This window comes from Thamnophis sirtalis, unplaced genomic scaffold (genome assembly GCF_051295495.1).
Source record: "Thamnophis sirtalis isolate CommonGarterSnake01/CBP01778 unplaced genomic scaffold, rThaSir2_p1.2 scaffold_4, whole genome shotgun sequence".
In the NCBI taxonomy this organism is placed as follows: domain Eukaryota; kingdom Metazoa; phylum Chordata; class Lepidosauria; order Squamata; family Natricidae; genus Thamnophis; species Thamnophis sirtalis.
The window spans coordinates 60,439,093-60,455,785 of record NW_028261384.1 but is presented as its reverse complement, the minus strand read 5'-3'; the positions used below and the strand labels follow the sequence as shown (position 1 = coordinate 60,455,785).

General features: G+C 42.5%; 1 protein-coding gene across 2 annotated transcripts in view; it reads left to right on the top strand.

Moving 5' to 3' along the window:
- GLB1 (galactosidase beta 1) overlaps window positions 1-16,693 on the top strand; it is a 224,857-nt gene that overhangs the window by 151,950 nt on the left and 56,214 nt on the right. For both annotated transcript variants that reach the window (XM_087713003.1, XM_087713002.1), the window contains exons 4-7: window positions 920-980; window positions 1,708-1,802; window positions 6,865-7,045; window positions 10,594-10,652. In XM_087713003.1, the coding sequence (XP_087569129.1) occupies window positions 920-980; window positions 1,708-1,802; window positions 6,865-7,045; window positions 10,594-10,652 (396 nt within the window). The remainder of the gene's footprint in view (window positions 1-919; window positions 981-1,707; window positions 1,803-6,864; window positions 7,046-10,593; window positions 10,653-16,693) is intronic.

Sequence of the window (16,693 nt, the reverse complement as noted above, 5' to 3'; positions counted from 1 at the left end):
TCTGTTGTGGTTCTTGTTGTTTTCCCACAAATTCTTCCAGAATTTCAGAGCTTTCTCTTTATCAGGCTTTTCATTTGTTGTTACTCCATCTCTACTTTCTAAGCTTTTATAAAACTGATGCTGATTTGCTTTGAACTGTGAGTTTTCCTTGAACTGAGTTACTCGGTTTTCATATCTTTTAATCTTTTCAGCAACGGCAACAACCCTTTGCTTCAGCTCTTCAATTACTACCACAATCTCCTTATTCTCCAAATTCTATCTTACTTCCAGGCTGCTTTTGACCTGCTTGTTCTTTAGCTGACCTTGCCTTAGGTTCTTCAAGTTGCGCAAGTCTCCACGAAATTTTTTGATCTACAATTCCAACTGAATTTTCCATTTAGGCTTCCTCTTCTTGCCTCTTTGGTTCTTTTGTATTTTCAAACCCAATTCTTTGGTGGTTATGAAGGCTGCTGCATACATCAGCTGGTTTGTTTCAGCTAATGTAGTGGTTTGAATGGTTTGCACAGCCTCATTGACCTTTTTTAGTACCTTTCTCAATTCTTTCCGGTTCACTTGGTCTGTTTAATATCTTGCAAATTCGTCAAATGTACTTGGCTGAAGTTAATTCCTTGCTTTGGGGCTGGTTGGTAGCTCAACAGCTCGAGTCCTAACCAAGGACCTAGGAACTGTTAAGGTAATGTTGGAGGATATAGCTGTTCCAATAAGGTTGGTTTTTTGTAGAATCAGAATGTTCAAGTCTGATAAATTTAAAATTTCCAAATAGCGAGGTAGCCCTTTGGGTATTGCTCCAAGGGCTCCAATTACAAACACATTATTATTATTATTATTATTATTATTATTATTATTATTATTATTATTATCATCATCATCATCATCATCATCATCATCATCATCATCATCATCATCATCATCATTATAGGGTGGTCTGCCTGCCTGGTTATTAGAAAAGGATTCAATTGTTCTTAGATCTTCTGATTCAGGTAAGAAAAGAAAATAACAAAATGTATTATAATATCTGTATTTATATGTGATGAAAATAAAATTAGGTTCTGGAAATTTGGGTTTGTGATCCCACAAATATGGGACCATTCAGAAATATAATACAGGTAGTCCTCAATTTACAACTGAAAATTGGGATTAAAGCTTCCATCATCAAGCAGTTAGGTTGTTAAGTGAGTTGCGTCTGATTTTGCAAACTTTTTTGCTATCATTAAGCAAAGTATACAGTTGTTAAGTGAATCTAGCTTTCCCCACTGCTACTTATTGGGAGACCCTTGGTTGTAAGTGTAAGGGCAGGTCAAAAGTCAGTGATGCCATAATAGTACTTCCAAGAATTTTGGTTTATTTGCATCTGAACCTTCTCTGGAATACTCTTCCCCCGAGGTTTAATTTAATGAATTTTAAATAAATGTTTTAATGAATATGGTATTTTAAATTATGAATGGATTACTTATAATATTTTTATAATCAAATGAAACAAACAAAATGTTAAAAATTATGATTTTTACCAAGCACATCTAAATTATATTAAAGTAACCAAAATATCTTTACAATCCCCAAGGCATGTCATAACTTTCGAGTACCTCTAATGTTTGGAAATTGAAATTTAAAAAATTTGACACGCCCTAAAATTGCTTTGAGATGTATGTGTTTAGACAGCTACAATGAAACATAAAAAATACTCTAACTCTGTTATATTTTTTTCAGACTATTTAGCAGCTGTAGGAAGATGGATGAGGGTCTTATTACCAAAGATGAAGCCTCACCTTTATCAGAATGGGGGCCCCATTATTATGGTGCAGGTAGAATTTTGTTGAATAATAATAAGTTCTACAACTTTCAAACTTAAGAAATGTTTTTTTAAAGAAAGATACTGAATAAGATTAATGTATTTATTTGGAAATGTAATTCCTAAAGCAGTCTCTTACAGTTTTGGATTTTAATCTTATAAAAAGTTGGGTAAACCCATCTGATAAGCATCAGGTTAGTAAATATTGCACCAAAACCTTTATCATTTTAACTGGAATTGATGTCATACTCATTTTTGATCACATAATATTTTTGATTACATATATCATTAAGATACAATCTAATGCTGAAGTGGTTATTTAGAAATCCTTTAGACTTATGAAATGATTTTTGTTTAAGAAGCTTGTGCTGAAAAATGCCAGTGTCATAAAATTCATACCAATTCAGTTCATTTTTTATTTTCTAGATTTTATTCATACATTAATTCAGTAGAGTTTCTAAAATATTGGGTCTCATTCCAGTAAAATAGTGGGTCAAATTTCTACACATCTGATTTACAATCTCTTTCATTTCTATAAAATATGTTTATTTTGCTTTCTCAAAATTAAAGCTTATGAATTAGGCTGACATCTGAAAAATTCATACTATCTGAAAGATGAACTTTGATAACGTCTGCAGCTATGATGTAGAAATTCTGAGGAAGATGTCTTCAGATCTGCATTGGACTAATAAAACCTGAATATGGCATTTCAAGACAGCATTTCAGGAGAATTCAAACGTAGCACCTGCTCGGATCTATGATACATCCTCACCTATTTCAGCTGACTTTGGATATATTTTACGGTGTATAAGATGCACTCCCCCACCAAAAAAGTGGGTGGAAATGTCTGTGTGTCTTACACAGCGAATGTTGCCACTGCCCCACCCACCCCCCAAGCCCCACCCTTTGGCCTATGCCTCTCAGCAATCTGCCTCCTTGCAGCAAACAACAAATAGCCTGGTCAGCTTCAGCACAGCCAGATTTAGCACGAGCAGCTGATTGGTGGTTGTATCGGCCTACTGGAATACGCTTATCAGTTGTTCCAGGCTGCAATGATCACCTCTGCTGCCTGGAATGGGCCAAAAATGGGATGCGCAGAGGTTGAAAATAGGGTTCGTGGAGGTTGAAAAAGGGGTGCATAGATGAGGCAATAGGCGGCAGCAGCAATAGGCGATGGCGATCTCTGCAGCCTGGAACAGTTGATAGATGGTATTCTGGGAGGCAGATCCAACCGCCAATCAGCTGCTCGTGCTAAATTAGGCTGTGTTGAAGCTGACTAGGCTGATTGCTATTTGCTGCAAGGAGGCAAATTGCTGGGAGGCAGAGGCAGATTTTTTTTTCTTGTTTTCCTCCCCAAAAGCTAGGTCTGTCTTACAGGCCAGATCATCTTATAGGCTGAAAACTATGGTACTTACCGGGTAATAAGTACCATTAAGGGTTAATTACACATTCTTTTGAATAGATGTGCTTATCAAAATTCAAAAGAAAGAAGAAATAGAAACTTGAACGTGTTAAGTAAAAATGAAAACTATGAAGAATGTGTCATATCCATATTATGAAAATAGCTAGTTTTTTCACTATTTCATTGGTCACTTACCTATCCGATTTGATTCATGAATGATTTGGTTGTTATAAAATAACAACATAAGCTTTAATAATAAGCTTGTTGTAATGTTAATAAGATGATCTTAGCTTTGAACCTAATCTTCTAAAGTATGGCCAGATTTATCCCTTTAGAAAAGGCCGCAATGACTAAAAACTACTCTGAAATCTGTTAGAAATAAGAATAACACACTTCTATATAAAGAAAAACATTTATGTTTTATCTTCAATTTAGCATGTGTCATCTCTCTTAAGAAAATAAAATCCCACAGAAGGCTAAAAACTAAACAAATAAATTTAATCTGACATTTATTTCCCATTTGATATTTTCCAGTTATAATTAATAGAGAACCGGGGGTGGGGAAGTTTTGAATTTCAAGTTACATGAAGCTTTGACCCTGAACTAAGAGTTTATTTTTGAATTGATCTAGTCCCATTTCCTAACTGAGGACTTTTCTCCCATTTTTCCCCATAAATAAGAAAAAAACATATAAGAAAAACATTGGATTCGAGAGCCAAAGTCGCGATGATACAAATGTGCGGTCTCGATGCTCCAAGACCCCCGCTGATTCTTTTATTGCTACATGGTCCTTACGGACCTAAGCTGTCCCGTAGAGACGGTGATAGGGAGACAAAGCCTTTCTGGTCTCAGGGACATCGCAAAGTCCCTGATTGACCCAAGAGAAGCTCTCCAAGTTAGCGATAAACGGACAGCCCTGTGCTGACGAAGTCGGAGATGGCTCCAGAAAGAAGGCAGTGAAAGTGAAAGTGAGTCTATCTGGTGAGATTTTTCCCTTGCCCAAAGGAATTCTTTTGTTTAAAGATAAATTAGTCCCTTAAGCAAAGAACTAAGCAATGTAATTTATCTTTAATGGACTGCCTTAGAAAGTTTTCTTTTTCCTTTTTTTTCTTTGTAACGATGTTTTGTGGATTGAAGTGATTGCAACGTTTGCTGTTTCTCTTCGCAAGTGAATGAACTGGTTTTTTTTTGTCTTCCTATTTTTAGCTACCTTACTTGTTGGCTTGAACTTAAATTTCTTTTATTCTAATAATTCTTATTACTTCTCATTGATTCCCATTAAAGACATTCAAAGATTTTTGGTTTTTTACAAGCCTGAGACAAAAGGGAGTAAAATCGAATCTGCCACTTGGAAGCCAGAACTTTTTTTTTTTTTTTTAAACATTGCATCCTTTGTTCTTTTTGTTTTTGATCTTACTGACTCTGTAACTGTAAAACCTTCAAGGACGGGGATTTTCCACAGGTGTCTTTTTGAAACACTCTGGGTAAGGGAGGAAAAAGGAAAGAGAAAGATAGATCCCTTCCTTGTTGAGGAATGTGAAAGAAATTCTGGTTAATTCAATTCAAAACATAACATTATATACAAAAAAGAGATTTAGGCTAAAGTGGCAGTAGATATTAGAACTCCTTCTTTTTTCTCCTTGTTTTTTTATTTTCTGGAATCATGTATCAATTTTCAGATGAGAGAACCGTAAGTTTTCAAGATTTTTTGGCTGGAATTCAAAAGATATTGGAAGAATTTGAGAGATTTGACAAGAAGTTGGATAAGCTATTGTCCTCTACAGTAAAAGATGATGGAGACCCCAAAATTAAAGAAACTAATGAAGATGGAGAAGACCAAAATAAGCCAATAGATGATCTAACTGATGGACTAAACATGGGTGAAACTCCAAAGAAGGAAACATGTAAAAGTGAATCTGATATCCTGGAGCTCTATCCCCCTGTTCAAAATATAGGGTGGGGAGGGGGGAACTTGATGATGATGGAGTCAAGAAGAGAAACCATTTTAATGAAATGCAAGATTAACAATAAATAGAAGTATACTCTCTGGGGGAAAATAATGCTAATGTTAACTAAATATATATTGTAGAATGAAAATAAGGCCTTTAGTTATATTAGATGAAATATCTGAGACGGTAAATATTATTTGAAGATGCAGAGGTTAAAACAACTGTAACCAAAAGACATGCTGCACGTGATGATGGTTTTTTCTTTTTTTTCTTTTTTTCTTTTTTTCTTTTTTGTCTTCCCCCTCCCCCCCCCTTTTTTTAAAAAAACCCTAGCTTATTGTGGTGTTTATTAAATATACACCAGAGAGATATGGGATGTATAAACGTAGTAGGGATGCACCTGTGATCAAATGACATATTGTATGTGATGATGGGTTTCCCCCCCCTTTTTTTCTCCTTTTCCCATTGTTTTTTTTTCTATTGTTATGTGATGTTGTCTATGTAATAAAAATGAATTAAGAAAAAAAAGAAGAAGAGAAACCATTTTAGAAATACGTTTGACAACTAAAGACATGTTAATTTTAATGCCAATTCAAGGGCAACAAGACTATTTGAGAGATCTTTTAAGAAACAAAGTGCTGAGAGAAGTTTATAAAAATCTTATAAAAGAAGTAACAAGAGGTTTGATGCAACAACTGACAGAAGAAATAAGAAAAAAAACATATTCATGCAGCTGGTATAATTAAAACAGCCACATTTTTAATGTTACAGGAATGCATACTGGAAAATGTATTTGTTTAGGTTAAGTAAATATTGATTTATCATTGAACTTTGTTTGCCATGACAGGTGTTTTCTATCTATAATATTCTTTTAGAGAGTCCAGTATTGGGATAAAATAATATGGTCAGCCATATTAACCCTAACCCTAACTTTAATGTTCATTCTGTTCACATCAGACTACACTACTTTTATCTCAAAGGATAACCCAACAGATCACAGGATTGTCTAAATTTGGCTTAAACTTCACAGTATTTCTCTGATTCCCTATATCTAATAGGCAGTAATAGTACAAGCACTATAGCCAAATTGCAGGTAGCAGTATATAAAGCCTGATAGAATGGCCTCTTTTTAATATTCTTACAAAATCAGCAAATATGGTTATATGTGGTTCTGGTGTAATTACAAATTAGTACTATCTGGTACTTTTTGTCCTATATTTAATATTACTCTTTTTGACCAGAATACAGGTAGTCCTCGACTTATAACCACAATCAATCCCAAAGTTTATGTTGCTGTGAGATTTGTTAAGTGAATTTTGCCCCATTTTATGACTTGCCACATTTGTTAAGTGAATCACTGCAGTTGTTAAGTTAATAACACAGTTGTTATGTGAATCTGGCTTCCCCAATGACTTTGCTTGTCAGAAGTTTGCAATAGGGGATGACATGACCCTGGGACACTGCAACCGTAATAAATATGAACTAGTTGTCAAGCATCCAAATGTAAATCACATGATGATGGAGATGCTGCAATGGTCACAAGTATGAAAAATGGTCTTAGGTCACTTTTTAAAGTGCTGTTGCAATTTTGAATGGTCACTATGTAAACTGTTGTAAGTTGAGGACTACCTGTATTTTTTTTCTTTACATTTGAAATTTCATATTGTTTTGTGGTTTCCATCTTTTCTTACTGGACTTGTCTATATGTGGGTGTTTTTAATTAGGTTGAAAATGAATATGGAAGTTACTTTGCATGTGATTTTCATTACCTCCGTTACCTGAAGAATCTTTTTCGCCAGTACCTTGGGAATGAAGTAGTCCTGTTTACAACAGATGGTGCAACAAAGATTTTTTTGCGCTGTGGAACTCTTCAGGGCCTTTATTCAACTGTGGATTTTGGACCACGTGAGTGGCAATTGAAGTAACATTTTACCTTGAGAATAAAATATTTTTAGATAATGTACTAGTAAACACAGGAAGCTGCCTTAAACTGATTCAGATTTTTGCTCAGCTGATCTGTATGTTGACTGGTTAATTGTTAGCTTGTGTTTCCCAGCTAAGAATCTGGAAATTAAATTTGGGGCCTTTTATGCATAGAGTGTCTACATTGTGTTGAGTTGTTTAGTTTTCATTAGCAAAAAAGTCTTTAGAGCAGGGGTGCCAAACTCAAGGCCTGCAGGCCGGATCTGGCCCACAGGGTGCTTAGATCTGCTCCATAGGGTCAGCCTGAAAACAGCAAAGGACTGGCTAGCGGTATCAGTGCCAACTAAAATGGAGCACGGGGATGTGTGGGGGAGGGCAAGCTCCTCTTTCACTGGCAGAGGGCTACAGGAGGCCATCAAGGCTGAAAACAGGGCACAGAGGGGTCGAATATAGCCCTCCCAGGCTCCGTTTTTGCTGGCAGACGGCTATCAAAACAAACTAAAAACAAAATAAAGGAGAAATGTTTCCCCTTTTGCATTTGAGCATGCAAGAAAGGACCGGAAAGGAGAAAGTGAAAGAGGAAAAACAAAGGAAATGATGGGAAGAGAGCAAGGAAGGAAAAATAAAAAGAGGGAAGGGAAGAAGAAAGGAGAATGAAGAGGGAAGGAAAAAGAAGAGGAAGGAAGGATGGCAGGATGGAAGGAAGGGATGATACATGTTTGAAATCAGGCAATGGTAACCACACTCTTCAGGGAAAGATCATTAAAGAAATGGTGGTCTGTTATCCCCTTTGGATCTAGTGATACTGGACATTTTTTGTCCCATCTTCCTTTTTCAGGGAAAGTTGTTGAGAAGAAGGTTGCTTTGCAATTTTAGAATATCCTGCAAGAAACAGTTTGTCAGGACCCTTTCCATCCATTTTCAGACCAGGTTAGAGTCTAGAACTGGCCCTGGAGCAGTGGTGGGTTTCATTTTTTTTTAGAACCTATTCTGTGGGTGTGGCCTATTTTGTGAGTGTGGCTTGGCAGTCATGTGACCGGGTGGGTATGGCCAACTTGACATTCTTCATGCACACTCAATCACATGACACACACACACCCACGGTGGCAAAAAAATTTGGGACTCCGATAAAGGGGAGGGGAAGAGAGGGGAAAAACTCCTAAAAATAGACAACTGGAGGATTAAGGGCTGAAATTGGGGAGATCGGAGAAGGCAGGATAGAGATGAAATCCAGGAGAAAAGAATACCACACACTGGGAAAAGAACTTTGGGAGATTGGAGGAAGCAGGACAGAGAGGAATCCAGTAGAAAGCTATCACACGCTGGGGAAAAAACTTGGGAGATCGGAGGAGGCAGGACAGAGAGGAATCCAGTAGAAAGCTATCACACGTTGGGGAAAGAACTTTGGGAGATCAGAGGAGGCGGGACAGAGAGGAATCCAGTAGGGAGCAGTAACGCGGTACAGGAAGCAAGCGCAGGCCATCATCCTTGCTTCTTTCCTTTGAGAACCATGGCAGTGGGAGAAACCGAGGCTCCTTTGCTGGCGGTGGGGGGTGGGGCAAGTGGTGAGGAGCAGAGCAAGTGGTGGGGGGGCAGGCCAGGGGAGAGACCATACCAGTACGGGGCCTCCAGCTCTAACCGGTTCGTAAATGTATGTCCAATTTCTGGTACCGGTCCTGGCGTACCAGTGTGTACCAGTAGAAACCCACCAATGCCCCGGAGGAAGTAGGAGAACCATTACAACATCTTTACCACAGTCAATTTTAGTAGGAAGGGAGAGTTCTAGCCAGAGAGTTTGATAAGGCCATTTGAAATGGGAAACAGAATAACTGTGATTAGTCTTAAATTATAGATTGTGTTGCTTTTTTGCTTTGTTTTGTTTCTGGTTTTAATTAAATGTGATCCACTGAGACTTTCTATTTGCAAGGTGGACAGCTATATAAATTATTTAAATAAATAGGCTACTAGTTATTTATCTGCTTAATGGAAAGAACTCATTGGACAGTATTTCTTAATGTTTCAGTATATCATCAACTTTGAATGTCCTGTTGCTATAGAATGCAGTTCTTGCTGTTTCTTTTCCATTTCATAATTTTTATTTTTTTTCTATTACTAATGTCTGCCAAAGAGAAAAGGAATGAATTACTGGTAATTATCAACTTACAACAGTTCAAAGTTATAATGGCACTGAAAAAAAGGACATGATTATTTTTCACACTTATGACCATTCCAGCATTCCCATGTCATATGATTTAGATTTGGATGCTTGACAACTGATTCCTATTTACAACTGTTGCAGTGTCATGTGATCTTTTGCAACCTTCTGATAAGCAGTCAGAAGCCAAACACACTCAACAACCATGTTAGTAATTTAACAACTGTGGTCATTCACTTAACAAATGTAGAAAGAAAAGCTGTAAAATGGGCAAAACTCACTCAACAAATTTCTCACCTAGCAACATAAATTCTGGGCTCAATTGTGATCATAAGTTGAAAACTACCTGTAATCCATAAAGCCTTTTTACTCTTAGCATTAGGAACTATTTTTTTAAAAGCAGTGCATACTGTACATAGATGTATATATTTCTAAAATGAAAAATTTGAAGTGGTGGGGAAAGCAACTGAATATGAAGGTTTTATTTAAAAGCTTCATTAAATGTAGAATAATGTTATATATCAGTTTTAACATAAATTATATTTTAGTTTATTTTTACTTATTACTTGAACTAGTTTCTATTGAACTACTTAGCACAAAGGATTCATCCCTTAATACCAAATACCACACATTTTCTTTATGATTATACTTTTCTGCATTTTATTTTAAATTTCCACTCAGCAAATATTTCTGAATTCAAAGAATTCTTAAAGGAATATTATTGCTAAAATACAGTGAAAAGCAAAAAGTAATACTTTAAAAATCGTTTACTTTCCCTGTCCTACTCATATCCACAAACCATTTTGAACTAATCAATCTTGCTTGTGAAAGGAAGTGCAATACAAAAATATATTGGGGAATATATTTTGCTGGTTTAGCATGCAGAATTAAGTGAACATAGCTTTTCATTTTTTCCTTCTTACTTTAGTAATATCTTGATAGGGTCATTTCCCCCCCCCCCCCCCAAGAAGGTTCCAAACTACTGAGGCAGTTTGAACCGGGCTAGAAACTGGGAGACCATTGATTCTAGCTTGCCTTAAGCACAAATATAGCAGGATAACTTGACCCATGTATTCTTTTTTAGCCCTAAGACATAGGCAGTGACAAACCACTTCCAAAATCTTGGTAAGAAAACTTGTTCAGGCAGCTGTTGGGAGTCAATGCTGACTCAAAGGCTCATACACATTATTATTTAATTGATCATTTTTTATTCTCTGCAATACTTTGCAATGCTTCTGAATTCACAAATAGCATACATGTATGTAATAAATTAAAGTATCATTGTACCTTTTGTTAAGGGTAATTTCTCTGTGTAACGTAAGAATAGTCTGCAGTTAATAAATCAGATTTGACTCTTTGTTTTATTGATTTGCAGATACCAATGTCACTGCAGCCTTTTTAACTCAGAGACGAACTGAGCCTCAAGGCCCCTTGGTATTATTTTTCTTCATACATTCATACTTTACTGCTGATATAAATAAAAATTGTTAAAGATAGTAAAAATGAATTAATATTGAACAGTCCAATTTGAATTGTTAATTTTTATTGTTTAGTGATTTTTTTTTTACAAAGATAGTGTGTCCTTTAATTTAGGAGTATTATGTTAATTCCTCATAGTCACAAGAGTTAGATATGTTGCACATAAGATATATCAAGCATCAGACATATGATAGTGTAGAAGATGAGCATACATGGGTAAGAAAAAGTATGTAGCATATTTAAACAAATCTTTAAATTGTTGCCACTTACAAAGATGTATACATTTTCTCTTTATATGTGTAGTCTGCATTTAGGAATTATAATTGGGACAAGCAACTTGGTTAACAGAGAGAGGGGGGAGAGGGAGGGAAGGAGAGAGTGTGTAGGAAGGTCAAGGGATAGAGAGAGAGAAATAGAGATAGAGAAAAATACAGGCAGGTGTTTCCGCTGGCACCGCACCGCACCCCCCCCCCCACAGACAGACAGACAGACAGACACAGACAGACAGAGAGACAAAGAGACAGACAGAAAGAAACAGACAGAGAAAGGAGAAAGAGAGAGAGACAGACAGACAGACAGACAGACAGACAGACAGAGACCCAGACCTAGACCCTGTAAAGTTATAAATGTGGGCATTGGTCCCAAAGTTAATTTTTTCATACCATTGTAATTGCTAATGATTGTTGTCTGAGGCAATCACTAAATGATAACTATCTGTGGTAACCAACTCTTTACAGTAAGGATAAATTTAGATGGCTAGCCCAGGAGTCTTTTTATTTTCACAAGGTTTCAGATGTATTTTGGAGAATTTCCTAACAATCTAGGAGGAAGACAATTCTGTGGAATAGTTTGTTTACCTCTGAAAAAGAGAAATGGCCAGAATGTCAGACAGGGTTGTCCTGAGTGGAGACTGCTACTGATTCCAGATCTTTGGTTCTCTAAAGAGTTCTGGAAAGTAAAGGGAGTGAAAAGAATCCTGGGACAATGCTGATGGAAAAAGTACAAGCAGACATGGGCATAAACTAAGGTGACCAGATTTTCAGATTGGAAAAGAGGGACGCCTTTGACCGGGGGGGGGGGGGGGGGGGGGGGCTTGATTAAAAAAAAATTTTTTTGTCAAAAGGTCACCCCAGGACACTGAAACCAGCATAAATACGAATCTGTTGCCAAACAAAATTTTGATCACGTGACCATGAGGATCACGTGACCACGGTCGCTAAGTGTGAAAAATGGTCGCAACGGTCGCTAAGTGTGAAAAATGGTCATCAGTCACTTTTTTCAATGCCATTGTAACTTTGGTCACTAAATGTTTTCCCCCTCCTCGAGACTCCTCACTTCTTCCTTCATTCCTCTTGCTTATCTACCTTCACCTTATCCGTCTTCTGCTCTTTCCCTCTCTTCCTTCCTTTCTCCTTCCATCCTCTCTTCTTTCCTCACTCACTCCCTTCCTCCTTTTCTCTTCCTTCCTCCTTCCATTCTTTCAGCTTCATTTCTTTTGCCTATCTACCTTCTCTGTCTTTCTGCTCTTTCCATTTCTCTCTTCCTCTTCGCTTCTGTTTCTTCCTCCTTCCCTCCTTTCCTATTTCTTCCTTCTTCCTTCCTTCTGCCTATCTACCTTCACCTTCTCTGTCTTTCTGCTCTTTCCCTGTCTTCCCCTTTCCTCCCTCCCTTCTTTCCTTTCTAGTTCCATCTTTTCTTCTTTCCTCTCTCCCTCCCTTTTTCTTTTTTCCTTCCTTCCTCTTTCCTCTTGCCTATCAACTTCATCCTCTTTGTCTTTCTGCTCTTTCCCTCTCTTCCCCTTTTCTTCCTACCTCCTTCCCTCTTTTCTCCCTCCCTTCTTCTTTTTCTTCTTTTTTTCTTCCATCTTCCTCCTTCTCCTCCCATTCTTTCTCCTTCCATCCATCTTTTCTCCTTCCATCTTCTCCCCCCTCCCTTCTTCTTTTTTCCTTCCCCCCTCCCTCCTTCCTTCCTCTCCTTCCCTTTCTCGCACACAGGAAGGGGAGGGGAGGCTTTCTAGTCGCTTTCACAGCATAATTTCTTTATCTAACTTTTAAAAAACAGTGTGCAAATTTCGTAACCTGCGAAGCACCAAGTTATTATCTTCTGTTGTTACAAATTCGCAGCTACTCCATTCTTTCCGATAGGGAACTGCATTTCCCAAGATGCCTCAGGTCCTCAAAGCGCTGAACGCGGTTTTGCAATTGACTCCAGTGAGGCCCGGTAGCCGCCGGTTGGGGTGGCTGTCAAGGCGCTGAAAGGAAGGAGCTGCAGCCGAAGGGAGAGACGCTCCCCCCCGTGTTCAGCAAAGCAAGCCCGCTGGCGGCGCCTGTGCTGTGGTGGGAAGCGAACTGCGGGTCCCCCCCTGCCGCCGCCGCCTTCTTTACCTCTGCCTCTTCCAGAGCCCGGGGTGGCTGTCAGGGCGCTGACAGCGGAGCAGACGCGCTGTTTATTACTGCTTCCAGCAATCGAGACGGACGAGGGAAGCGGTGGCGGCGGACGTCAGCAGCGACTGTAACGAGGTGCGGAGGAAGAACGGAAGGTCCAGCCATGGACGAGAAGGTAGCTAGCCCCAACAACAACAACGCGCTGCTCTTGCCGCCACCTCTGGATGGGAAGCAACCAAGCCTTGCAGACTCGCTTCCCACCGCACCGTGTTGTTGTTGGGGCCAGCCACCGCCGCTTCCCTCGTCCGTCTCGATCCTGGAAGCAGTAACAAACTGGCCGCGTCCGCTCCACCGTCAGCACCCTGACAGCCACCCCGGGCTCTGGAAGAGGCAGAGGTAAAGAAGGCGGCGGCGGCAGGGGGGGACCCGCAGTTCGCTTCCCACCACAGCACAGCGCCGCCAGCGGGCTTGCTTTGCTGAACACGGGGGCGAGCGTCTCTCCCTTCGGCTGCAGCTCCTTCCTTTCAGCGCCTTGACAGCCACCCCAACCGGCGGCTACTGGGCCTCACTGGAGTCAATTCCCACCACAGCACAGGCGCCGCTAGCGGGCTTGCTTTGCTGAACACGGGGGCGAATGTCTCTCCCTTCGGCTGCAGCTTCCTTTCCTCTCTCCGCCCTGCTTCTCCACCTCTTCCTGGGGATTGTGGAGGAATCTTGGTCTGGCATCATTGAGGAGAATCTGCCAAGCAGTGGCGGCGGCAGCAGTGGCAAAGGCAGCCAGGAAGGTCCGATCCTGGCCCGAGAAGACCCAGGTTACCCTCCCCATCTTCTAGCGGTGGGTATTTGCTAGTGATGAGCCTCGAAACAGGCGCGCGGCAAGTTCTCCTCAATGATGCCAGACCAAGATTCCTCCACGGTCCCCAGGAAAAGGCGGAGAAGCGAAAAGCAGCTATAACATCCCCCGGTTCCTCCGGCGCTCCCACGGGTCGCTGTGTCCTGGAGCCGTCGCCCTTTCCTTTTTTCTCCTTTCGCGTGCTCACCAGCAGCAGAAGCGGTGGCGACGGCTGGAGCACAAATCCGGGCAGGTGGTTCTGGCTGTCCCTTCCCCAAGCATATCCCATTGCTGCTGGCGCCGCGGCGGGAGGAGCGAGCGAGAGAGCCACCGACCGACCCCGCGCGTCCCATCGCCGACTCCAACTCAGCGGGCGAAGGGGCAAACTCTCATTAGCAGCGGGGATGGTTAAATGTTACATCGGAAGATTGATGGGGCATTTTAGAATTCAATCAGCGCAGTAACAACTAAACAGGCAGGCATGCCAAGTGGCACAGGACAGGCAAGAATTTACCAGGGGCTTTTTAATTAGGGGTGGAGGGAGATGGACCTCAATTCAGGACCGCGTGAGGGAGTCCTGTTTTTTCAAGCAAGAATTCTCAAAGAGCAGTTGCTGCCGCGAACGAAAAGCAGTTTTTAACCCCAAGTGCGATGTCACGAATGTCACTATTTCCATCCAAGCCGCCACCACAATCCTTGCAAGCCGGCAAGAAAGCGGAAGCAAGAAGAAAAAAATAAATAAATAACCATCCTCCCAAGCAGCCAGAGCTTGCAAATGGCGACGTTGCAATGAGGGTCGTACTCCTGACCCTCTAAAACTCTCGGGAAACTCCTTCGCAGCCACGGGGGGGGGGACCACATCACAGGAGCAGCCCCACTGGTGGGAGAACGATGGGACGGCTGCGAAAAGGCACAAAGGGGGGGGGAGATTGACAGCAAGGGTCCGTCCCACCGCTCGCCTTAAAGTTCTCGCCTAGCCGAACTCTGGGGTTGCAGCCGCTGCTCCCATTCCCTCAACTCAGAATACGGAGCGCGCGCAAAACCCTGCCATGCGGGATTCCCCGCAAACCTCTCGCATATCCCCCCCCCGCTTGCTCCGTCTTACCAGATTTTGGGGGATATCTGTAGAGGGAATTGGACGGGACATCCACCTCTTCCACTCCGGCGTTCTGCCGGCTGGTGAGCGCTCCCATGCTTCAGGCACGGCGGCAGAGGGTATCCGGGGTTGCAGAGGGGGGGCAGAGAGGAGGGGGGTGCGTCAGCTTCCCAGTTCGCGGCAGACCTTTTCTAGCCGGCTCAAAGGACTTCCCCAGACTTGCTTTGCTGAGCAGGGGCTTTAGTAGAAAGGAAAGCAACTTCAGAGCTGGTATCGGGCCAGCAAAGGCTTCCCACTGCCGGCATGACTTTGAAGTGCGGCTTTCCTTCCACGCGGGCCGACATGGAAGGCAAGCCAGCCCTTCAAACTCATGCTGGCACTTTAGTGTGCCCCTCGGCTGCCATTCAGCGAAAGATGTTTCGCTGAATGGCGGGCGAGTTCTAAACTGCCGGCATGACTTTGAAAGGGCTGGATTGCCTTCCGCGCGGGCCGAAGTGGAAGGCAAGCGGCAAGCCAGCCCTTCAAACTCATGCTGGCACTTTAGCGTGCCCCTCGGCCGCCATTCAGCGAAACATCTTTCGCTGAATGGCGGGCGAGTTCTAAACTGCCGGCATGACTTTGAAAGGGCTGGATTGCCTTCCGCGCGGGCCGAAGTGGAAGGCAAGCGGCAAGCCAGCCCTTCAAACTCATGCTGGCACTTTAGCGTGCCCCTCGGCCGCCATTCAGCGCAACATCTTTCGCTGAATGGCGGGCGAGTTCTAAACTGCCGGCATGACTTTGAAAGGGCTGGATTGCCTTCCGCGCTGGCCGAAGTGGAAGGCAAGCGGCAAGCCAGCCCTTCAAACTCATGCTGGCACTTTAGCGTGCCCCTCGGCCGCCATTCAGCGCAACATCTTTCGCTGAATGGTGGGCGAGTTCTAAACTGCCGGCATGACTTTGAAAGGGCTGGATTGCCTTCCGCGCGGGCCGAAGTGGAAGGTAAGCGGCAAGCTAACACTTCAAAGTCCTGCCGGCAGGCAGGGCTGGAGCGAGCGTGCTCCGTCCCGGTGGGTGCATGAGCGGAGCACTTTTCCAGCGCTCCTGTGCCTGGAGAGCTCCCTCTGCATATGAGCCCGGGATCCGCCATTTGCGCTCCCTTGCTCTGCCTCGCCACCCGCCTTCCCTATCTAGGGACTCCTCCAGCAGAAATAGCAGAGTCGCGTCGAGCGCCGCTCTGCCTTTCTCTGTGCTCTTCCCGCCCGGACGCCCAGAGCCTCCCAGCCCACCCGGCCCGGGGTGAGTCAACTGCAGTGCAGCGGGTGGCGATCCCGCCACCCCCCCCCTCACTCGCCCCGCCCGTCACTTACTCTGAGTTCGGAGAAGAAGCGGCGGCCCCAGGTGGCACTTTTCGCAGAGGTTTTTCCACAGCTTGTCCGGAAGTGGAGCTGGAAAGGCGAGCTCGCTCCCCGCTCACTCGCTACGCTACCCCGCCCATGCGAGCGGCAACGGATGGGCGGGGGACTCATGCGGCATGCTAAGCGGACTCCAGCCAATCAGTGAGCTGGCTGGGATGGAAAACTTTAAGCATGCCACGTTTTCCATCCCAGCCAGCTCACTGATTGGCTGGAGTCCAGGCCAATCCAATCTGTGAGCGGCAGGCTGGGCTGGCTTAAATTTGTAGGTAGGAGGTAGGATAGAGAACAGA